This window comes from Sinohyriopsis cumingii, chromosome 1, assembly GCF_028554795.1.
Source record: "Sinohyriopsis cumingii isolate HCF-2022 chromosome 1, ASM2855479v2, whole genome shotgun sequence".
NCBI classification, from domain to species: domain Eukaryota; kingdom Metazoa; phylum Mollusca; class Bivalvia; order Unionida; family Unionidae; genus Sinohyriopsis; species Sinohyriopsis cumingii.
The window spans coordinates 89,181,031-89,207,745 of record NC_142961.1 but is presented as its reverse complement, the minus strand read 5'-3'; the positions used below and the strand labels follow the sequence as shown (position 1 = coordinate 89,207,745).

The window sequence follows — 26,715 nt, the reverse complement described above, 5'->3', positions numbered from 1 at the left end:
AATAATATAAGGACGTGACGATGTCATAATAATGGTTGTCCTTCGTCAAAGGAACAATTCATCTCGATGGATTCAAACTACATTCACACAAGCTGTCGATGATTTTCTTTGGGAGAAATTTTAAAGATTTGTTCTTGTATCTGTGTTCCAGATAAGGTTATTATTGTCAACAATTCCCAATGCTGGACTAAACTACGTGGTATTTAATTTTTCCCAGTTTTATGAGTTCTTCGACGATAATGAAAATTGTGGCAACGATGCCAAGATAAGTTTCTGTATGACATCTTGTGAATGCGAAAATGTGAATGTTTTCTATCATACAGGTTAACAATTTTATTTATTGCCAGGACCTCGTGCAAGCTTTCGTTGGACACCATAGGAAAACAATGGAGATTTTCATGGACTAAATCGAGTTAATAAGTGTCACGATGGAACCAGTAAAACTTTAGTTCTAATATGCAAGTATCCATTTTGATCGCTTCTTCAACATATTTGGAAAGACTTTTCTTACACATGGTTTAGCTGACATCATCAAAAACAAAAGAAAAAACGGAGTATGTAATGTTGACACGGGTGATGGTGGTTACGTTGACTGCTCTGTCCTTACTAATGGTTGTGGATACAGACGATACATACGTGTTCTGGATTAAGTGCCACTCTTTTTGTTGGATATGTCTGTGATCGTAATTATTTCTTTTTCTTTCGTACCGGGGGTGGTTCCATCTTCATCTTTATTATTTTCGCTTTCTTTATTATTTTTTACATGAATTTCTATCTGTTGTAACAATGACACTTCTTCGCTTCCTTGCTGTCTTTTTTCCCCTTACCACCACATTGAGTCCCATCTTACAAACGAAAGAACAATAACGCCTGACAAAAATTCACTTCAATTTAGCTAAAAGATAATTTGTTTTGTTGGTTAGGATATCGATTATCAGATGACAGTTGTGACATTTCTACTCCTTGCTATTCTAAAAGTGTTAATGTTGTTGTTGTTGGTTTGACGCCATTTTTCAGCACACGATAGGCTATACATGGCGGCCAGTATTAATGGTGGAGGAAGAAAACACCGGAAAGAACCACCGACCCACGAGAAGCTACTGGCAAGCTTTCTCACATTACCACATTGGCTGAATCCTAGACTCGAACCGCCGCTGACAGAGGTGAGATGGCAGTGATCCGTAACGAAGAGCGCTTTAGACCACTCGGCCACTCGGGGCCCCAAAGTGTTAATGTTTGATTAACAGTGTGAGTAATCCTTTGTAGCAATTGTCGTACCCTCAAAGTATTTCTTTATGAGTAGATCCCATAAAATATGTGAACGTACTGCTGCATAATTATCAGGAATGTTGGCATGCAGTATACGAATCAGTGTAGTTGGATTAGATGCAGTGATGTAATGAACAACAATAACAATAGCAAGCACACAGAAGTGAGTGTGTAATTTATTGCTCCAGTCCGAAAGTGCGTTAATGATGCCTTTAAACGTTTAGACGGACACAACCTATAATGACGATATGAATCACCGTGACTCCAGTTATGAAACAAGTCTGTATGAAACCTGAAATAATTAGGTGCTTTGATTTAAAATCTATTAGTAAATATGCGCGTGGAAAAAAAGGAACCATCGTCATACGCATAATTTAGCCATGGCGATGGCTATTATTTATCTAAAACGTGTACTTGAGATTTGTCTCTCTAATAACCTCAAATAATGTGCTTTGATCGAATAGCTTATCTCTGCCTCCCAGCTTTGTCGATCGGAGATTTCGTCGATCACGTTGAGAACAGACGATGCATCTATAACTATGCACCTTTTGAATTAAGAGCAAACAAAATAAACAATAGAATGTAGACAGCATATGAACTTGGCTTCTTCTTTAGTTGTGTGTGTTAGATATAAAACAAACAAACACAATGTTCTCTCTGTTTTCAGCTACAGTAAAAAAAACAACATTATTTTCTTAACAAGTACAGGCATTCTTTTTTCATGTTCATGAACAGGTTAGCTTACATACAGGAATTACGTGCAAATAAAAATAAGCCTATCAGTAAATGATTATCGTGGTTGGGGTCCAACAGCCAAACAAAACAAGACATCGAGTCTGACAGTTAGTATGATGGAGGTACGGGGTCTGTCTCCCACCCCCATCCCCGAATCGTGTCGGCGTTAAACATTGTTGGACTCTGAGCCCAATTGTTATAATGTTAATGTTTGAATCCCCTTCTCTTCACATGCCCTCGATCCATTTAACTATAATTTCAAATTCATTTGTAACGAACCGCATTGAAATTATTGTAGCCACAATGTTCTTCATGGTAGAGTTTGAGTTTCTCAGCTTTGTGGTAACTCTAGTCAACGAAACAATTAATAATTTTCAGAAAAATACGAAGATTTGTTATTGACTCTGTCAAAATTAATTTATTGAATTTTAAAATAAAATATAAATCCACCATTTTTATTTCGTTTCCATGACATGCAGTATGTATGCCTTCTGTTTCAGTGTTTACATTAGTTACTTTAAGCACGATTCTATTATAGAAGTTAGTAAAAAGTAGTTTCCGGATATTTTATACTGAAATAAACTCAGCTCGGCCTAATCAGATGGTTTAGTTCTTGCCATTGGAAATCGTTGCTACATTTAAAAACTAAAGCAATTGTAACTATGGATATATCATTATGTATTTATTGTAGATAACATAGGGAGATGGGCGGATAAATGGGGGTTTAAAATATCACATGAGAAAACTGTAGCAATACTGTTTACTACAAAACGAAATAACAAATTAACCTAACCTAACCTCTATTTACAAAACCAACTGATCAAATACGTTAAGGTTGTAAGATTCCTAGGAATGTATTTCGACAGCCACCTAACCTGGAAACACCATATAGATATCCTTATACAAAGCTGTAATAAAGACTTAAACCTCTTAAGAAACTTCAAAGGTACCACATGGGGATCCAACCAAGAAACCTTACTTACCATCTATAAAGCCCTTGTAAGATCCAAATTAGACTACGGTTGTCAAGTGTATAACTCAGCAAAACAACCACTCCTAAACAAACTAGATGCCATCCAAAGAAAAGCCTGAATCGTTTGCACAAGCACACTCCCCTCCACCTCATCGGACAAGCTTCAAGTCCTCACCGGGGAACTACCGCTAAAACTGAGACGACAAGAAATGTTACTCAGATACTCCATTCGATTAGCTAACCATCCAAACAGGCATCCCACCTAAATTCCCATTTGCAGATGTAGCATCACTTTTAGACACAAACTAGTTCCAAACATACCAAGTGGCAAAATAATCCTAGAACTTAGGGAACAACTTCCAATACTTGAACAACAGGAAGAATACACCAAACCAACTGACCAAATCCCTTGGACACAAACCAAACCAAGAGTAAACACCATGGCCACAGAATACGGAACCAAATTGGAACAAGAAAATAAACTAAAATTCATAATCGCAAAAGACATAGAGGACACCTACCCTGATTTAAGGAAAATATACACAGACGGTTACAAAACAGCTGAGACACCCAGAACGGCAGCTGCAGTAGTAATCCCTGAATTTAACATTCAAATAGGAACCAGGCTACCAGACCATTGCTCTATATAAACTACTGAATTCTGGGCAATTATTGAATCACTTCATTGGATCAAAAACAACAACATCCAAAAACCAGTAATTATTAGCGACTCCCTTAGTGTAATAGACTCAATTAAAAACCGAAACACGAATTCAAAACAGCTGTTCCTTGACGGGGCCTTCCATATGCTCAAGGAATTATCCACAAGAGATCAAATAGTCGAGTTCATGTGGGTGCCATCACATACAGGAATCACTGGCAATGAACAGGCTAATAAAGTCGCAAAAAGTAAGTTAGGAGACCCCAACCCAGCCATGCTAGATATAGCATCACATAAGCCCAATGCTTCATAAACACTTATATCAATCAAAAATGGCAAGAACACTGGAACTCCACCCTAAAGGTAGGAAACTTCACTCCATCATAACAACAGATAACAGGTCCATTAAACCACCCAAATGTATCAATGTTGACCAAAAATAGTTAACGGAATAATGACAGGTAAAACCAAATTATCAGGCAGTTTTGGCAAATACATAGGCCCCAAACCTGTAAACATAAACTGCTACCACTGTCACACAGTAAAAGACCTGCGACATGTATTCAATGATTGCACTAAATTCAAACTAGCAAGAACCAATTTCCAAAAAGCACAAAAAGCGATTGGAACCCCTTATACTTTTCCAGAAATCCTAGACTTGAAAAACCCTAACATGCAATTAACATCCCATAATATATTAAAGTTCTTAGAAAAAAACCGAACTAAAAAATAGGATATAACCAGCCCCAAACAACCTTGTCAGGCAGTTAACAAAACACGGGCGACTTTGATATGTCTACCGAGACCTGATTTTTCAGCAAAGAAACCCGTCTCCAGTTAACTAATATAAAATAACCTCCTCCACTAAATTTATCTCCACACAAAAACCGATTACTCTAATTAAAAACCCAAAAACAACCATAACTAGCAGTCAGGCTAACAAACCTAAAAATTAAGGGGAAAACCAAAAAAATAAATAAGTTCAGATATCCTTGACCCATCCCAGCGACCCGACTAATTCGGCAAAGATATCTGTTTTATTAAAACAGAGTTAGCCTGAAATAAAATAACAACATATAAATAAAGCAAAACAAAATCAACTATCATATTATTAAACAGGCTAATAAACTTAAAAACTAGGGACGAAATAAGATCAGATGTCTTTGACATGTTATAGAGATCTTAATAAACTAAAACTTAGCCTGCAAATATAATAATAGCTCCATCAATAAAACTATGACAAATTGAACAAAACAACCCTAAAACCCACACATACATGAATAATGCAATAACCCTCAATCTTTATTTATCTATCTTTTAATTATTTTAAAAGCCTTCATATTTCTGCAAAAATATGGGGATATTCCTAAAGTTCTTAACCGGCTATATATGTTGTGACGGGTCTGTGGGTTATCCACAAAAAAGAAGTACAGATTTCGGAATAAGTTGCAAGTGTGCGCGTTTTGGAAAATGGCAAAGCTTGGATTAATTTTTTCTCGTGACACTTGTGTAGTGGAGAGTTATGCAAGTGTCAAAAACTAAAGTCGCATAACTTTCTATGGCTTGTTGATATTTCGACTTTAAGAAATGTGAAGTATCACTAGCCATTATAACAAACCGATGTAGAACATAGTGTTATGTATATTTAATTTGCTTCGTTTGTCAGTTTTATTTATTTTCTTTTATTACATTGTAATGTAACATTATATATTTGACTAGACCTTGTCCAAAATTGAGTTCATTTCTGCTTCACCCAAACTGAGTTTTTTATTTGTATTTATTGTAAACAACTAATATATAGCTAAATTATTCTCTATATGTATGGGCTTAAAATCAGTATTAATATTAATAGAAGAAGTAAACATGTTTATTCGGGTCTAGTGTTTGGAATTTCCTAAGTGAATCATACATACTCCAGTTTATTGTTTTGTAAACATTATGATCATTCTAGAAGTTATTTTCCATTTGGTAATGTTTTCTTTTAGAAAATGCTGATTGTGTCCTGAGGTCAAGCAGAGAACTATATATAGTGTAACTGAGAGAATTGTATCAGTTGCGTTATAACTGTATATTATGTTGTGTCCAGTTGGGCTTTTCTTCCAATTATTGAATTCAAATTATTATTTTCTCTGCGAATAAAAAAGTGCTCTGGTAAAATTCTTGATAGAGACATTCACTGGAATTTATAATGTATTTAAACCTGGAATTATATTTATGTGATTCAATAAAAGACTGTTGACACGTAAACACTCTAGAATCTATAACAGACACGTCATCGCCTTAAGTTTTTGGGATTTATTCTGGACTTTTACTGAATTTAATTTAGGACTTTAAATTATTAGGACTTGTGTCTGTAATTCTTCGATTATTTTGGAATTTTATTCGCAATACCGTAAGTTTTTTTTAAATTTTACAAAGCTTGTTGTATTTCACTCTTTTTTTCTATTTATTTTCAAAGCATAGACTCGTAACAATAGGTGAGTGACAGCTGTTTTTTAGATAAAAATTCTGCAGACTACGTTGGTTCCCTGTTTTCAGGTCATTTTATGTGAAGCTTTATATATAGCAACGCCTTATACCATAATAATAATAATAACAACAATAAACCCCCACCCAAACATCCCTGTGATTTCCTATCAAAATTTACAACCCCCAGATTAAAATCCCCGATTAGAAGTTAAAATAATGTAATTCCACATACCTTCCTGCACTCAAACACTTACCCCTTTTGCCAAAGAATGTGTATGGCAGCTTTACAAGCAACTCTTCAGAAATGATTGCATTTTGTGTCGACAATATCTCCTAAAATCTGTTATATATGGTTTCAGGGTAATATGACGAGCAAGGGATCTCACTAAAAATGTTTGCTTTTGAAAGATCGAAAAGTGTAGAAAGCAAGAAGAACGATTGCTATAACAATACTTGTCATGTACAAGCGTAACGTTAAAAACACGAATAGCCTGGTATAAATAGCGTCAATCATCGTTTTGATTAAAAAAATGATCAAAACAAGCACCTTAGATCACTGGCATGACCCTCTCTAAAGAACATGGGCTATGTATTCTGTCGCAATGAAGAGACTAATGAAAGAAAACTTCGAAACTTCGAGCTACCTAAAAGTGAATGCTTTCTTGATGAAATCAATTGATATGATGACAGAAAGGAAGTAAATTTGTATCATAATGATTAAATGATCATGGTTGGGTTATTTATCGATGTGTAAATTCTTATCTAATCACTCACAAAGTTAACATAAGCTTTGTGAGTGATTAGGTCACCATGACCAGTTAATCTCTAAATATACTTCTTTCTTAGTGCAAACGGCATTGACATTTTAACACGAAGCTATACTCATCTTACATCAGACTGCAAAATAAAAGACAGCAACAACAAGTTATTTGACGTAGTGAAGTACATTCTGGTCTCTTCTATCTCATTGATTCAATACGTAAAGTATATGCAACGTCCTTTTTTACAAGGAATTTTCAAAATTGTGTCAATTTTACTATATCCAATAACTTGTTATAGCCAAAATGTGATGACAAATTGATATGTAATGTAGCTCTTGAAGACGAATTAATCCTAGATCGCCAATTTTGTATAAATTTAACCATAGATAAGAAAAACTTGATGTTTACAACAGTTCGATTTATGTAGACTTCCCCCAGACCAGAACTATATATTTAATTCATGAACTAATGATGCCCAATTTATCTTCCGGGGCTGATTAATATATCAGACAGCAGTAGGTTATATATGAAAGATATATATTTTTTATTATCTGAAAAGATAAACTAAATCCGGTTATTCAGAATGCAGCAAGATCTGTTGAACTGTAAGGGTGTCCTCCCTAAATGACCATATGCACAATCATTCTGGGCATATCTTTTAACCGCTTGCATATATTTTGCGAAAATTTAAGTGCAACCATTCAACAGCATTTCCTTCAATACATCGACATACTTTTTATCCATAATTAAGAATTTGTAAAATTAGTGTCAAACATTTTTAATTTAACTTTTGGGACACATTTCCAAACTTTAAATATTTACCCATTGCAAAACAAATGTCTTCGAAACTTGTGTGCATAATGTGTGAAAAGAACTCCCTGTTGTAAAAACAATTGCATGCAAAACTAATAGATTCACAACCTCTAAGTCTAAACCGTTATAGAAGAATATATTATTATCTCCTATACCATAATTTAAGTTTATAACCAGATCTTGCGTATAAAATCACCTACAGTTCTATCATACATATGTCAGCACATTGAACACCACTGTTACAAAATTCTGCTCCAATGTCACTATTAACATGACAAGCGAGAAGGTCGACACACGTTTCCCTAGACCCAAGCCAGTTACAGGTACAAATTCTTCTCGCATGGTATTATTGAATCTCACTTGACATTTTGATAATTGAACGAACAATGAATCATATTTTACCACGTATATCTAACTTGGGTAATTTATACCATAAAAATACCCCTTATAATAAATGAAACGCTTTAGCAAAATCAACAAAAGCGCATAACATTTTTTTACCTGAATTATTATAATGTGTTATACATCCATATAACGTAAAATGTTATCAGCTGTGGGCAGTTTTCCAAAATCCATCGTGAGTTTCGACAAATACCTGGTGATCCTCCGCTCAGTTAACAAATCTATTATTTACAATCCTAGTAAACAATCTACTTTTCACACTCAAAAGGGTGATACCAGTGTAATTTTCTGCCTTATTAATAGAGCCTTTCTTGCATAGGTATAGCAATACCTTCATATCAGATGCAAGGGAAGCAATGAAAGTGACATTAAAATATATAGTAGATATGGCTTCAGAACATCGTTGCCATATTGCAGAAATTCTTCATAAAGATTATTAAGGCCCCTACTGATACCATTCTTTAACTCTTTAATTGCATTTTCAATTCTCCTATCGAAATAGCAATAGCAATTCATGAAACAAAACTTGCAAGTCACTCTGTACATGCTCTTTATTAAAATCTGGACTAAAATGAGGGTAATCGGTTATATTGGCACACTTTCAAAGGCTTCAAATACATTTGTTGATACGGAAGGTATTTGTTAGTAACACATATTCTCAAAAATGGCTATTATTCATTAGCAATCTACTTACTAGGTCGTATTGGTTTATTAATTTTTCTGCCACCTGTATATCCCCCCATTAAAAAAAATATTTGCCTTATAAGATGAGTACATCTCGACCAAATGTTTTCTATTATCTACTGACTCGTTGTTTCTGTATACCTTTCAACATTTACAAAATTGTCGTCTTTTACATAAACATCAAACCAAGATGGACATGAAATCGAATGCCTATACTTATGATTATGTTGGAATAAATTTCATCCATTCAAGCTGCCGCTCTATAACAGAGGATCAATACGGAAATATAGATTGATAGAGCGAGATCCGAGTGCATTGTTTTATTGTGGGTTGTTTGTTGTTATGTTGGCAAAGTGAATCAACTGTAAATTTGTCAGCATGGAATTATAGAGAGGGTTGATCATATCGTCAAATGTCAAATGCCGAAAAGGTATGATGCTACAGAGTAAAACAAATTTGTACATGGCACTAAAACAAATATGTGTACTAGACAATTAGTTTTCTAACAGAACCTTTTTAACACTTTAGTGGAGGATAACAGCAGTTGCAAACTAATTTAGTTTCGTGCATGTTCAACAGCTATACAGACTAAATTGGGACAATGATAATAATGCTCAAACTAAATATTCCCAAAATTATCAGTGAATTTCACATGCTGCTCCAAACTTCGCGCATATATTGTATTATCAAATAATACAAAGGAGACATTTAAAAAATCGAGAATGAAATAAAATGCCTATACTTTGCTTATTTTTCTATTTGTAAAAACAGCAACTTTTGAATACGGAATGATACTGTTTTGAGTTCATTCATTGTTTTTTTTTAAAAAGTGTACAAACGCGGCTGTTGTATTTCTTAATTGCAGTGTGTATAAACAGAACAGATCGAGTACACTGGGATAAAGTTCATCAGCCCAACTTGCCTATCATTCTATAAAGGAATATAATCGCAGTTTTCACGGTAATTTTAAAGTTCTAAATTACACTCTAAGCACAGAATCATGCCACACAATTAGTAGTAGATATCATACCATAACATATCATGGTCATACATGGTTTGAACGATACGTGGTGGATTATAAGAAATTGCGAATGTGTGATGACTTGCAAAAGCAAATGTTTCTATGTGATTAGGTAAGATTTACCCCATTTCTCCATCATATTTATAGTGATGTCTAGCACTGGGGCATCATGCCACAGACATGTAGCATGATGTCCCACCTAGGCACATTATCCTGACACCAGGCCGACAAGCTCTAACAATAACCTCTTAATGCTGAGTGCCTAGCGATGCACCTGTTAGCACCATTTTTATAAGTCTTTGGTACGAATCGTGCGTGGTTCGAACCCGCTACCTCTCGCATCCAAGGCATACGCTCTAACCACCAGACCATCGGAGCGATTTTGATCCATCTATACTTCCGTTTGAAAAGAATAAATTGATCCTCTCCCCCACAGAACAGAGATTACTCAACTTATTAACTTGTTTTCCTTATAATGTCACGTGTAAAAACGTTCTCCTCAATAAAAACAACAACAAATTAATTAACTTGTCTGCTTGTTTTCCTTATAATGTCACGTGTAAAAACGTTCTCCTCAATAAAAACAACAACAAATTAATTTGACGCAAAGTAAAATTGCAACACCTCATCAATTAAAATATTGACGGTTCAAGTATCCATAAATTAAACCGTTTAAAGATGTTATAAAATTACACTATGCTTAAAACAAAATATGCTACTTATTATAACGTATCAACCTATTGCATACATATTTGGTATGCAATTAAAAGTGTTATGTATATTTGATTTGCTCGTATCTGATTAAATATATATTTATTTCAATTTAATTGTTTTTCAGTTTTATTTTATTTTATTTTTCATTACATGATACTGTAATGTAAATTTATTTACTAGAGATGATACTTTTTTTCAGAAAATAATTTGATTTTGACTGTTAGTTTATAAACACCAGATGTAGATCTAAATCCTGACCTTGTTTCAAATTTGTGGCAACCACGTAAACATGTTTTCTCTTTATTTTAAAATGATTGGTTGTTGTCGAGGTCATGATTGGACCTCGTGCTTAAGATGTAAACAACTTATTTATTTTTTATTTCTCAGAGTAAATTGATTGGTTTTCGTCAGGGTCACACTGGGTAGACGTAATCTTTAACAAGTACTTATTTTCTATAGCCTTCGAGAAGATGATCACGTGACCCATTGTTTACATTTTTGAAGACCATGTAACCTCTGTTTTGGAAATGTATTCCCAGTACAAGCTGGGATGTTAAACTGGAAGTTGTATGTTTGGAGTCATTTCAAATTACTTGGATTCAAAAGGATTAATTCTGTTATTTTTCTGGAAAATACATGTGATCATGTGAGATTCTTACTCAAAGACAGTTCTTATAAGAAATTTATTCAGGTATCAGAAACCGGAGTGATAATTCTTGTTTTTACAAGAAACTGTAGAATTCAACACTACAGATTTCACCATATGATACCGTCTTCCATCTTGGATTCTTCGTCGGGATTCGAACTTGAAATCAGTATAAATATTTTGTTATTAGGACTCCTAAAATTTTATTCTTGGATTATTCTTGGACTATTTTGTATTTCATTCTATAAAACCGTAAGTTCATATTTTTTAATTTTTACAGAATTTTTTCCAGGGAAATAAATAATTGTAATTTTTTTAAAAGCTTGTTGTTTTCACTCTTTCTTGTGTTACTGTTCATTCGAGCCTAAACACGTGACATAAGAAAAGCACTATATCAAGAACAGTAGATGTGTTTTAAGTACAAAACCCTACCTCAAAATATTATTCCATTAACAACCTTGTGTATTAACTTACGACGTTATTCCAAAGTAAAACCGAGCGTGCTTATTTATTTTTCTTATGTGAAGGATCCGGAATAACGAATGAAGTTAATGACAATATCAGAAGAATTAAGGACTTGATAACCGGGGTGTGAGTACTAGCTACACATACGTCTACAAAGCCAGAACCGCTCTTTATTTTGATCCAGCTACTTCAAAAGATAATGAGAAGGGTTTACATTGTTCTGCTGTTCTGGGAAGGTGGAGTGAAAGGACTCTGCTCCTAAATAGTTATTTTATGTGTAGACTGCAAGTTGTCAAGATGGAATAAAGGATTCTGTACTTACATAGGTGTCACATGGGTAGGCTGTAAAAGGGCATGGTGAATTAATAGACTCCGTAAAATACTCGTGAGAACGGCCGTGGCTGCAGGCTACTGCATCACTAATCCCTGTAAAATAGTGTGAGTGTGAGTGTTCCATGTAGAGAAAGAAACAATACAACCTTTCGTATATTTAGCAAAACTTCACTTGCAAGACTTTGATCATTGCCAAATGATGAGTCATGCCAAATTATGAGTCATGCCAAATGATCAGTCTTGCCAAATTATGCTCAGCTATTAACAACGGACTTGCTTGTTTTAATAGCACACATACATAGGTAGAGAGTTTTACGTGTGAAGGCAACTGGAGTAAAGTGCCTTGCCCATGGAAACAAAATCATTGCCGCTCCGGGTTGATCCAATGGTATGATTCGAATCCACAGCCGTTCTATCACGTAGTCCGACACACTAACCACGGAGCTAAAACACCTTCTTATTAGCTGTGGAACTGAGCAATTATTATAAATGAGGGTGAAATAAATATTTATATTATACCATGATCATAATAAGTTTATTCCATGTTTACAAAAGTATCCATGAACTTTTGGAATGAAAATTATATGAATGTTTAGCCAAATTTGTAGGAACAAACTATTTTTATTCAAATAAAGTCCATATGAAAGCAAAATATAGCACAGTACTTCAATGCAGCCTCTTCCATTTCAGCTTTGTCAAGTTTAATAAATTTCTTCTGCATGAAGGCGCTAAACGAGTAAATAATTTTAAAGTGAAGATATTAAGTTCCATATTTGTCAACGTTTGTATATATGGCTTTCGAATCTAATATAATACAGTTCTGGGAAAGAAAGATCAAAAAAGTCAATTCCAGATGGTATTGTTTGTAATCCAATTTCGCAGACTTTTCTTAAATTAGCAGATTAAGTTGTAGAGTTTGACTACTGAAATAGACGAGCGTCCTAAAATGTAACAGATACGTTCCCTCTATTCTTCTTCGTCCTAAAACTAATACGATGATATCTTCTGGAAACTGAAAAATAAACCTTTCTAGAATAATGTTGGAAATGTGATATTTAAATAAGACACTGTCAGCACATACCATTCATTTTTAAGGTTATCGTGATTAAAGGTATAACGGTACCAATTGCGCAAGTCCAGGTGGGCGGAGCTTAAGGTGTAGGGAACATTGTCTTTCGAAATAAACAACAAAACTAGCTGTGATTGGTGCATTATGTAAGAGTTGTACTTTCTGTTAGGCTTAAAACAGAGTTGTGTCTCCTGGCAATATGTGAGATTATGTTAATTCCTACCTAGATGATATTTTGTACTTTTTATGATTTTTTTAAAAAAAATGTGGTATACATGTCTGAAACTGTGTCTGTTGTGACTAGATAACTTTTACCCCTTTTTAGTTCCAGCAGAGTTATCTATCTTAAATGCAATGGAGTACCTGGTTTTGTCCTTGTCAAATTGACAATCTAACACTGCTCTCTAGAAAAGTGTGTGACGTGCGCGCTAAAGTAGGATAGAAAATATATTTATTTCCCCAAACATTAGCATTAAGGTTTATGGAAAAATAATTGGTACCGTGATACCTAAAAACATTCTCTGTGTAAACACGCCGGATTGAATGGACTAGTACCTTTAAAATTTCCGCTGAATAGCTCTCCAATGTGTGAAAGGGCTCCGCCGATCGCGCTCGGACAGCTCGGCTGAGTTTCTCCACCATTGACATAAAAATCTACGTCACCAACTTGTTGCATTAGCCCCGCTCCACCGCTTGAGATTGGTGCTCCATTTGTGTGAATAGCATCCACAAATATGGCATCATTTTCATCCAGGCGGATGGGCATGGGGTGATTCTCAAAATCTGGCTGTGCCGGATCCATTCCTAAACAGGATAGCAAGAAGAAGAATAAAAGTGTTAAGTACATGTACTAATATTTAAATGACATATATACACGTGTAGGATCACATACTTACTATGATTTGGTATGCCTGTACCCACGAACTCATATACTCCTCGACCATGCATCCCTCTCTCCATTTTTAGGCTAAGCGGATATGGTTAAACTACTACAGGGACATTACAATGTTTACACACAAAACAGGAGGAAAACTGAAGCTATTTGGTTCAAAGCTTTGTCGCACGACTTTATGAATTCTTCTTATTGACTGTAAGAGCAATAGCAAATCGGTGCTGAACCCTTTCATATCGCCATTATTAGTATCAGACAGGGCAGGAGAGTGAGTGAGTAAAGGAAATACTAGGAAAAACGTCCTTTAATAGAGTAAGTGAAGTGAACGTCGGCCCATCTTGTCCGTGCTTGAAGATTAGAGACAACTAAGGTGATCTGCATGTAGCGCTGTCAGGGTGATCTAATTTTTGTGTAAGTAAACGAGCGTAAATATTCCCGACATTAGAACATTTCCAATTGAATGCCGTCCTTTCGCGTCGTAATGTAATGTTACTTTGCATGTTGTGCTATTTCACAGGTAAAATGCATTTACTGTGCATAATAACATTATTGAATTTATCCTATTTCAGTGTCTGGTTCCAGTTTTTGTTTTTCGTTATTATATAATTTAATTTAAATCCTCGGCAAATTTTATCTCTGGGATTTAAATACTTAAAGTAGACAACATCAATCCAAATAATTAATATTATAAATTTTATTTAACCCACTTAACTATCAGATCTTTCTAATGTCTTAACATAGTCAAAACGTCAGTACAGAACACCCTCTGAAGATTCTAATAGAATTTGGTCTCTACAGTGAACTTGGAATCCTACAGCTTCTTAAAGCCTGGTAAAAGAACCGAAACAACAAAATGAAAAATATTGATATTGCTTGTGCATCAGAGCAATTCATTCTAACGTGATTTTACTTTTCATTTTACAAGCTTGTTGAAAATATATTAGCTTATATTATACCTAATCAATTACAAATTTCGATAGCAAATATCTGTAATTGGGGATTCTGTTTTTACAACTTTCTGAGAACTAGAAAATATCGCACGATACACTGTACAGGATGTTTGAAAAGAAAACTAAAACAATTAAGTTCCTTAATTAAATTTAGGGACATGTTAAGTCATTCAGGTGATGATGTTATATTGTAAATATAAAATCGATTGGAGGCAAATCAAATATAATTGACAAAAAGGAAGATTTGTCAAAGAATGGTTTGCTTCCTTATTCCATGGCGATACTGATACACACGACCAAAGAACAAGTCTGGTACATATCAAAATGTAAAATGCTACGGTGGCTTGTTCAAAATATAGTGTTCCATGGAGGGATTATTACTTTAATTACATATGCTGAAAGAACTAATTACATTAATCACAGAAAAATAGAGACAGTACTAAGACATCCCAATTATTTTCATGTGTTGGTTAAAGCATTGTGAATAATCTCTGAAAACGACGTGATCAACGGTCTTGTTCCTCGTGCAAGAATATAGAATGCTCCTGATTACGTAAGAGGGATACAAAATTGTATTATCAATAAATGCACTAGTGTTATGCATATTTAATTTAACTTGTGTGCTTGACTTTTGTCCATCACTGAGTGTAGAGTTTTTGACTATTTGACTTTTGTTATGTTAGGAAGACGTTTAATCCGTTTTAAGTTCAAGACCTGACTTTGTTTACGAATTTGATGAAATGTTCCATTTAAAATTACCTACTTTCAGAGCATTATGTAAACTGCCAACTTCTGTATCACAAAGGTTTTCGACGTAAATTTATGAGTGTCTTTCTGCAATGCATTAGCTGAACCAGTAGCCATTAATGCTGTAAATTAAATCCCTCTTGGTTTCAAATTATGAAAGACTATTTTATTTATAGAGATACCTACAAAGAATAACGTTGAAAATGCCTGCTTTTAAAAATAAATGTATCATGGTATCGGCTACGAATTGGAACTTTTCACAATCAGGGATGTTAGATCAAGATGTAGCAAAGACATAACAAATTGATTTTTAAAAAAAATGATTTACGAAAAACGTTTGATGAATGTTGCATTATGTAAATTGTGAGAGAAAGGCCCCGATTATCAATCATGAAAATGATATCACTCCGAGCTATGGTAAAATTTAAAAAAGGTTTCTGCTCAATCTGTTAAGTAATTTATGCAAGCTTACATGACCTGAAATAAAGAGTAATGCACCATTACACCTATTACGGAAATGGATGGCGACTTCTGAGACTCTTCCATGAATCTGTAAAGAGCTCACATATCAATTATATAAGTTTACATCCATCAAGGATTAGCGTAAAAGGACACCCAGGGAGATTTACTTCCGGCGTTATGCTTCGAGACAGCTCTTAGCCGGGCTCTCTCATCGTAATTCTGACGCTGACATTCAACTAATAGAACACGATGAACTGCACAAAGACTGCCTTATTTAGGGCTGTCACATAACATTACAAAAATTCTACTGTATACTACTGGAAGTAAGTAGACCTGCCTTGTAACGTGCAAAGAATGTTCTATACAGTTCTGGCTCTTGAAAGACCTGCCTTATTACGTACAAAGACTGCATCGTACAGTGCTGACACTAAGTAGACCTGCCTTGTAACAGTAAACAGACTGTCATATTAAGTGATGACACTAAATAGACCTGCCTTGTAACGTACAAAGACTGCATCGTACAGTGCTGACACTAAGTAGACCTGCCTTGTAACAGTAAACAGACCGTCATATTAAGTGATGACACTAAATAGACCTGCCTTGTAACGTACAAAGACTGCATCGTACAGTGCTGACACTAAGTAGACCTGCCTTGTAACAGTAAACAGACCGTCATATTAAGTGATGACACTAAATAGACCTGCCTTGTAACGTACAAAGACTGCATCGTACAGTGCTGACACTAAGTAGACCTGCCTTGTAACAGTAAACAGACCGTCATATTAAGTGATGACACTAAATAGACCTGCCTTGTAACGTACAAAGACTGTATCGTACAGTGCTGACAGTGAAAAAAGACTGTCCTAAAATGTGTTGGCACTAGGTAGATTAGATAAATAACATATATAGACTGTCCTATACAGTGCTGGCACTTGGCAGACCTGCCTTATAAAACGTACAAAGATGGTCCTATAAAGTGCTGGCACTAGGTAGATCTTCCTAATAACTTACATAGGCTATACTATACAGTGCTGGCTTTAGGTTGATGAGGCTATCCTATAAAGATTTGCCACTAGGTACGTGGACAAAAGTTGTAATATCACAAAGAGGCTCCAGTTGTGTGCTACCCTCGTATCCGTGCCAATAATTGACGTTGGAGATGTCTGGGTCCAAATTGCTTTCCTGTGCATACCTGCAGAGCTATAGATGTTCGTGCACGTAGTCCCATTCTTTGGAATGCAACATCGATAATGTTCTATTTGCATTTGTTTCCACAAATTCTATATCAGCCTCGTTTTGTTGGGCTACTTTTTCTATTTTGTATATATAGGCTACTAAAATCTTTTGTCTAATTGTGTATTCATCATTCTTGTTTGGCCTCGTGCACAAAAGTGTCGACAAAATCGGAGGATATAAAAATCGACAACGTTTCTGGAATGGATCTGGTACAGGAGCGAGTTGTGCTTGGCGTGTGTTTCTATTGATCGCAAGCCATCCGGGGGATTCTTGTTGTTTGGGGATGTGGGCCGCTGGAGAAAAATGGTTTCTCAAAACATTTGTAGTTTTGGTGGTTCTTGTACCCCTATAGTATAGCAAATGTAAACAGACCGAATATTTCCAGTTCTTTCACTATAAATATTTTAGTTATTTTTCGAGATTAGCAAAACTGCTCTAAGTCCGGATTAAATGAGAAAAGCTTATCCCACCAAGTCACATGATCCTGATGCCAGGCCGACCAGCCCTAACATTAACCTCTTAATGCCGAGAGCCAAGCGAGGCAGCTTAAGTCTTTGGTATGACTCGGCTGTCGTTCGAATCTACGACCTATTGCATTTGAGGTGGACGCTCTAACCACTAGGCCACAGAGGTGGTGGATAATAAAAACTGGGTATATAAAAATATGAGGAAAATATAAACTCGACATAGAAACTGAACAAAATAGTTGCTCTGCATAGAATATGGGGAAAATATAAACTGCACATGGCTTCATCAACTGTTCATGATATCATTTAGAGTTTAAAGGAGTGATCTTCGATACTGATATTTGCTTCTGAGTTTCGTTAAAGCATATGCATTCTTAGCCTTGGTACTAGTTAAGTAGACTCTTCAATGGCTCGGTGGTCAGCTACCTGAAAGAACACGAGGCCTTGAGATATTTTGCTTAAAGAATACAACACTTTGCAAATCAAATCTCTTTACGGTAGTGTCGTAAAGCAGTGATGGTATCAGAACACAAGAAAGAACGGTAATACAAATTTATGGTGCATGAATATCAGAGTGGATAATTACAATAACACTTCCCATGCTGACTTAAGAAAACAAAATAATGACAGCGACTGGCAACAAATTCTTGAAAGTTCTTAAATGCTGGTATAGAGTAATCTTATATAAGGGGTTTCCGGCCCAAAGCCCTATTTTGTATTGGACGACAACATGATTATTACCACAACCCCCCCCCCATAGCCCCCTCGTGTTAGTCTAAACAACTACGAAAAAAGTTTTGTTAATTTATTTCATAATCGTTTACTCGTCGAGAACAAGCCGTTGAATCGTCGCCGTCGTCAAACAAAACAGGTGTTTGATCCAGAACCACTTCTATTACAAGACTACTCATATATTTCACACAAAATTGCTAGAGATTGCTAAAAAAAATTTATATCTGATATTTTGCTCAAAATTGTATTAGAGATTTATATAATATTGCTAGCGATTCACTTTAGCGGTCAATCTAAAAACAAAATTTATAATAAAATCTACTTTGCTAAAATCAATATCATATTTTTTGGTATCCTAACCCTAGTGTATTAATGCCATTAGAACAGCATCTCTTATCGTCGAAATTGCACAGAGCAGATTTTATTATAATATTCATCTCAATTTTATGAGAAATTTATTTTATTGCCATCATTTCAACATGACCACTAAACCCATCTAACGTCGACTTATAATTATCAAATCCGATTACTTTACCGACCACATTTATTTTTATTCCCTTGGCTCGTTTTTTAACCTTGTTATCTGATAATTAAAGCAATACATTTTACTACGTAATCCAATAAATTCCGTTTTAATTTTCACAGTAACCTCATCTTTAAACATTCTTGTTACATTTTTATCAGATGCTACAAGTTTATTACGACGTTCAGCGTTATTAACAATTTCTATATGTGACTCGCTTTCTAACATTCCCCCATGGTCTTTCCGAAGACGCTATTTTGTTCATGAGCTTAAAGAAGTTTGTCTCAAATTCTGTTGTTGCAACTCTTCGTCGAGCAGTGTTTGAGTCGCTATAATCTTTCATCTAACATGATTGATTAAACTTGAACACGTGATGAACTTTTCTTAATATCCGACCCGCGTCGACTGCTTGTTTAAGATTTTTGTATGCAAAATATATATCCGTTTGTCAAAAAGATTAGGAACTCATTTTCGAACAACATATTTACCACTAGCTCTAGCACTAGATGAGTAATTACGTTGCTGCTCTGATAACAAACTGTAATCTATCGTCATTGACTCGGGACAAAACGGATAATCGTTATGTGCTTCATGTAGTTTCACAGGGTAGTCAGGATCAACAAAATAACCAATATCACCAGGCACAGTTTTATCTGTTTCTTTGAAAAACTGCTCCGGACTAAATCAGTGAAATTCGCCATACTGCATCGGCTATGACATTTCATATATTCATAGAGATTATTGGTGTACAAATAAACTATGAAAAACGACGGCAATGTCTTATCATAATTGCTCATGTACTTGTAATTAGCTTTATCATAGTTTTTGTTATAACACTTATTCGACCTCTGATTCTACATTATATTAAACAATACATGTCAGGACATGTCAGCAGTTCCAGTTTTATTTTGTTGTGCCTGAGTAATGCGTACCAACTTAATCTTGGTGCTGAGTAATACCACGCAGGGTCAAGTCTGTAGTTATCAGCGCTGACACCACTAAAATTTTCAAAAATATATCGTCGAGCAACAACACATATGTGATTAGATACAGATCAGGATAATCACCGAAGGTTTTACAATCAAATTTATTCCAAATTGACTGAGCGTAAGCATAGTCGTCATCGCTGACACTTTCAAGATTTAACCTGGAATAAAACTTGTCCCGGTCAGGTAAACTTGTTTCATCAAATCTACTCCAGTAGTCAAGATATTCGTATGGAAAGAAATTTTTTTTGTAAGCAAATTTGCTTTGTCTCCGAAATGATCTTTCAAATTATCAAACTTTCCACATCCTTTCACGAGTTCGTCTAACGATGCCGCCATAAAATGTAAACTATCAATAAATCTTAACATGCCATAAACTTTTCCGCATTATTTGGGATGTATTTTATTTATCTTTGTTATTGATTTTCATTGATGCCGAACGCCTAAACGATGATATGAGAATCAGAACTACGAAAATTATGTTCGACAACAGGAAGGAAATCTGGTACGGTATATTTAAGATCACGATACTTACCGGTTATATGGCAGTGAAACACTTGGGCGCAAATATGACATGTTTTTGAAAGCAAATTTTGTTTTTTGTTTTATTGTAAGCGGTTTTATTTTAGTTGTCTTATCGAGCAACATCATGATGGCATCAACCTCGTTGATAAGGTTTTTCAACAACCACAGAGCAGGATTGACACCACGATAAATCAGGATTATTTTCTACTACTAGAACGGGGAGCAGAATAGACTCAAAATCGTAGTAGATTATAAAAGGAACGTTCATCTTATGTTTGTAGTTCGTGAACTGTAATATGTTTTCACCTTTACCAGGCATATATATTCGTTGTACGTTAGAAAAATATTCGATATGACGATTTAATGCCTTCTGTGACTTACATCCGCGTAAGCATCGGACGCAAACCTTTTTCTTTGTGTTTGTTATACTGCCCACCAACTAATCCGTTAAAGTCTGTAATCAAAACGTAGTGGTTTTTATAGAACAGTAAGTTTATTGTTGTTTGTTTTGATCTTGCAGTTTCTGATGTTACTCTGATATAGCTTAGGTAGATCTTTTGTATATCGTCATTGATTCCAAACACAATTATAGCTCCTGGTAAAATTAAAATGTTTTATTTCTCAAGTTTTGGACGAGATCACAGTAACAAATATAATGACGCATTGCAACTGCATCAACTGCATTGTAAGGCTCTTGTCCTGGCAACGGATTGTCATTTTCATCGAGTTGGTGATCAAGTGGAATCCATGGTCCGAGAGATATTTATGTCCTGGCAATTTCCAACCTGTTTTTGGTTTTGGCCATTTGTTAATAATCTTATAAATATTCAATCCTGATCCAATGACCGCTATGTGAGTCAACGCTGCCAATAATCAACTATTTTATTTTGTTGAAGGCACAGATCTTTGTTCATACCTTCGCAATTGCATTTCATTTATTTTTAGTCGCTTACTAAAATAACTTTATCGTCTGACGTTATTGTCGGATTGCTAGCATTCTGTGTTTGCACTGCACAACCACCAGTGATTATATCACCGGATTTAACTTGTTTAAGAAACATACACGTTTTCTTACCACATACAACACAGACACTTTTCATTTTTCTGTTATTAGCGGTTGTTTCTGTTGTTTCGTCGATGTTATTGGTTTTGATTCTGCATTTGAGACAATATGTTTTTATTTTTATACTTAATGTCAGACAAAATTAAAATTGTGTAGCTTTACGATCATTGCTGACACTAGGAGACGGGTCAAATTTCAGAATAAACTTTAAAAAGTTAACTGGTTGGCCATCAAACCTGGACGCTTGCGTCCCATACATCTGCAAGATAAACACAACGCAATCATAACCATAAGCTAAAGTTCCAGCTGGCTGAAGCTGTTTAGAGTTATAGTTTATTTTTTCATATTTTTTAAGATGTACTGTTTTATAACATCACTCGGAAGAAGAGCATACGAATCAAAGTAATTGTTGTAAAGTGCTACCCAATGTGTCGTTGAAATCTTGTATATTGATGACACAGCTTTGATTAGTTTCTGCTGATCTATTTGCTAACTCATCTTCTGAAAATACTCCGATAACTCCTCTTATATCTTTAAGTTAACCAGCAATTTCAAAATTATTTAACGCGGACGATTTCATCTTCTGGTTCTCGGTAGCATCAGTACTCGGCCACACCTTCCATGAGTCCGTCTTCGCATTGGGTATACCTGCATTCCGCGTCATATCCCTAACAGGCTTGATAATAAACTTCTGCTATCCCTGTTAGCAACGGAGCTATAAACCTTCCTTTGATCGCGTTGCGGTTCGTTCTTGGTTGTCTTTTTTCTTGTTGTCCGAGGCGCTTTTCGTGCTCGTGTTCTCAGCATTGTTTCTAATTACTGATGAGATAAAATTAGAGAGCAAAGCACTGCATTGCTTTTGCAATATGCACGTTACAGCATTTGTTTTATACCATCGCCATATACAGCTTTTTGGTGCTCGTGATGGCTATAGTGTTTGTACAATAATTGCTATTGATATTCCGATTGATCCACCATCGATCATTTTCGATCTGGCAAATGCTGTTATTTGTGCCACTGACAGATCGAGTATATGCGCTATGCGTTTTAAAATCTATTTGTAGTGAAACTGCTTAGCAATAGCTAAAGCTGGATTTTGTATTTGTCCTTGTGACATGTTAATAATATGCAAAATATATTTCATTATTAATTGTATCACATACAATATTTGTTATCACTAAACGTGTACAGTAATCCTATATCATACGGCTTCAAGTGTAATATATCTATCAGATGTTACAAGTGCATAAGCTTAATATTGTGCAACAACTGGAGGACTAGCAGCTCCTGGAACCGCTCATAACGTCCAAGTTACCTCCATATCAGCGGTTGATCCAATAGCTCGTTCGCTGTGCTTCGAGACGTCAAAATGCAACATTGGGTAAAGAGATCGAAACTATTCGACAGATAACTGAGATCCAGCATTAACGTCCTGATATTGTTGCATCGCCTCCATCAGGTACATATACGCACGAGATAAGTTTCTGATATTGTCATTTGTAAAATTGCATTCGATCGCTCGTTCGGGATATTGCTTAGAGCTTATTCTGACGAATATTCGCCTTACGTCAGCGCTATCAAAACAGAATTGTTTTGTTCTTGATTGCCACGCCTTTCCTGTTGTTGAATCACAATAAACATACGTTTTGGGAAATGTTCGCTCGGCGCTGTTGTTATTCGCCATGTGCTATCAGTTGCATTTGCCACTGCAACTGCATAAACCTTATGCTGTTCGAAGTATATCTTCCTGCTGTACGCGGATAACATTCTCAAGTTCTATCCATTTTGAAACAGTTAGTACAACTCGTGGCATCCATAATGCTAATCCTGAAATCATAAATTGGTAATCAATACCACCAACTTGCAGCAGACAATCGTTTTGATCAGCTCTGTCAAGTATAAACGCCTGTTTGATACTATGAAATATTTTGTTATAGTCGCGGAAAAACCCAAATATTGTGCTCAACGGAAGATTCATCGTAATTAGTAATTTTTTTATTGTTCTGCAAACGCTTTTCGTTTAGCATATCCCTCGTTGTAATTTTGTTTCCGGGCATTACGAAGAGCATTTCTAATTGTCGCTGAAAAAGTAGCTCCACAAGCCGCATCTGATGTACGTGCTGCTACGGTATGTTGTGCTGCAATATTAGCACAAACTGGTGTTAGAATTAGTCCATTTTGTACTGCAGCATCAGCATCAGTGCCGGTTTAAACTCTTTTGAAATAGCTTCTTCGGTTCTAGTAACTTTGAACCATAGCATGTTGGTTGCAATAGATCTCGAGTTATCATCGCTAAATGATGCAATGTTAAGAATGCTGCTTGCTATCGGCAGGTGCAAAGAAATATCTTCGACTGTTCGATTTGCAATCTGATATCTAGCGCTTTTAAATACACGCCATCCCTTATTAACTAGTGATATATCAACACCAGCAGCAATTGCTAATGGAGGAGTAACTATTGTCATTATACTTCCTTGAACTTCAAGAACGGTTTTATGAAGAAGTAAAAACACAGCTTCATTTCGAGTATTACATGTTCTGATGCCCACCTTTTTGGTCTCATTATAGTTTTCGTCAAGATATTCAATATACTCGAACGCCTTTGCAGAATCATCTACCGTTATCTCATCCGCAATGTCAAGATAATTTTTATAGACATTTTTATTGTATTCGTCAGACGAAATCGTGATTATTTTAAGCAACTTAAAGCGCAGCAAAATCGAGCAGAGTGTTAGCACTCTGAAGTTTAGCTATTGCCATTAACATTTTAGCAATCTCTTCGCCGGCCAGAGACAACACATTTATTTTTGTTTTTGTTTTCATCGCACGTGCTGTCTCTGATGATGGATCTATTTCAGAAAGAACATGGTTTATACCACTTGGCACTCCACCTTTGATTTTATCAGCGATCTTTTGTCCGACAGCTTTTCCTGCTTCAGATGTTGCAAAAGGTTTTGACGCATCTAACACGACACTTTGTGAGCTATCCCAGATATATTTTCTGTTATCTTTGAAGAGATATTTTAATAAACACCTGCTATTTTCCTGTGATAAATGTTTCTTTGTTTCATCTTATTATACGTATTATCTGATAAAAATTGACTTTGTTCAGCTACTGACATGTAGATGCAGATAGTAAGTCACAATTTCGTTGTTAAGATAAATCTGATGGCCTGATTGATCGTTCAGTGTCATCGTGAAAGATGATATTTGATTTTCTACACTAATAGGATAGTATATTATCTGTCTCGGATTTACTTGCATTAATGAACCAGGTGGAACATCAGGTCTAAACGAATGAATCGTTCGTCCTTGGTTACCTCCTGCTGTGTATGACCCAGTTGCAAGGGAACAGTTTATCAGGATTGTATTTACATATGTAATGTTAACAGCTGATTCACTGTCATACGATACTGTCGCAGATGAGTCAGATCCTTATTCTCGCTCATCAAATCCTATCAATGATCCTATTGTGTATTATCCGCTAAGATCAATAAACAATTTGCTTTTAATGTTATTCTTGCTCGTAAAGTGTTGTAGTTCGAAATGATCTCGAAATTATCATACTACTACTGCCAGCAGTTATAAGATATTTTATTGTTTTGTTGATATATTTGCTATATAGTACCATATTCATACATGCAGGTACTAATCCGATCTCAGTTGCAGAATCTAAACCAATTCTAGCCTCATTTGTTTTTTGTATTACATCATTTAAATTTTTTAAGAAAAGAATCTTCTTCACCTTTAGTTCATGATCTTATTTTTCGTGTTATTTCAAACTTAACATATCTTTTGTCGGACTCGAAGGCAAAATATTCTATGAAATCAATTTTTCTGTAGATGGTGTTTCATAATTTGCGACTATTTTTGTTGTTTTTTACTTCTGAAGGACCTTTTGTTTTTCTCGTTGTTCTCTCATCTTATTGTTTAAATAAAGCATCTTTTTCTCTCATTGTTTTGTAAAAACTCAGCTTGTCGTGCATCAGGGTCACCAATTTGCTCAACAATATCTTCAGCAATTTTCTTCTGTCCTTCCTCGAGTATGCCTCACAAACATTTTTCTTTTTTGGTTTTTCTAGATACTTACAGTTTTACATCCTGAATTTCCTCAAAATGTACTTTCTTATTTCTGCTTATTTCTGAGCCATGCCATAGGTACTCAATCTTGATTACACATTTCGAAATTGTGCTGTAATTTCGAATATAAATGCAAATCCATCCTCATTACTGCACTCAAAATGAAATAAGCTTTAAATTCCATTGCGTCTTTTTGATAATTGCAATTGAAAGACTTCATAATTTCCCCCACATTATGATTTAAAACATTCAATCACAGAAACAGAAACACGTTTGCAGATGTCAACACGCTTCTCTCTCGCTTCTTCAACCCGATATATTTCATGTGGAATTGTCAAACATAAATCCAGTCCATAATCACGAAATTTCGTAGAATCGAAAAAAATACCAACATCTATTCATTCCATATCAATGGAAAAGTTGTTGCAATGCGCATTCATTCACTATATGACTCCAAATTTCAATTTTAACTAGACACGCCATATTCTTTCGAAAGTTATGTCGAGCGCGTGTCTAAGTTCAAATTTATATGAGCTGAGTTAAGTGCGCAATAATAATGTTGTTGTTGTGTAATGATGAATCTGTGCTTGTGTATTTAGTTTGAAATACGGCATACGTTCAGTTACTTTGTTTCTTGTAGTGTATTTTGTTAATATAATTAAGCATTAGGTAGACTAAAAACATGAGCATATAATAAAAGGTTACTGCATTTGTGTGGGAAAATATAAACTCGTTTTGTCGGATGGATATACTGCACTCCCAAGTTCGTGCAGTATTTCCATTCGAAAAACTCGTTCAAATTTTCGCATGCAAATTCAGTAACCTATAATTATTGATAAAACTTATGAAATACATGATAGTTCCTTAAAAAAGGCGTTGAAAAACTATTTAAAAAAGGAAGCTGGAAAGTTACTGACAGAAGCAAAATACAAAAATATCAAAGAGCTGGTTGCTGGATACATAAACCTATCCACCATAGATATAGGGCAAGCAGATACTTTTGAGTTTTGCAACAGTACTCAAAAATTTTAAGCTGG

The 26,715-nt window shown here is 35.2% G+C and overlaps 1 protein-coding gene across 1 annotated transcript in view; it reads right to left on the bottom strand.

Annotated features, from left to right (window-relative positions):
- The window catches only part of LOC149807311 (pancreatic lipase-related protein 2-like), a 69,186-nt gene that overhangs the window by 19,376 nt on the left and 23,095 nt on the right, over positions 1–26,715 (bottom strand). Inside the window, exons 4-5 of the mRNA XM_089936555.1 lie at positions 13,571–13,819; positions 11,936–12,039 (exon numbers count right to left, since the gene is read on the bottom strand). Of these exons, the coding sequence (XP_089792681.1) occupies positions 11,936–12,039; positions 13,571–13,819 (353 nt within the window). The remainder of the gene's footprint in view (positions 1–11,935; positions 12,040–13,570; positions 13,820–26,715) is intronic.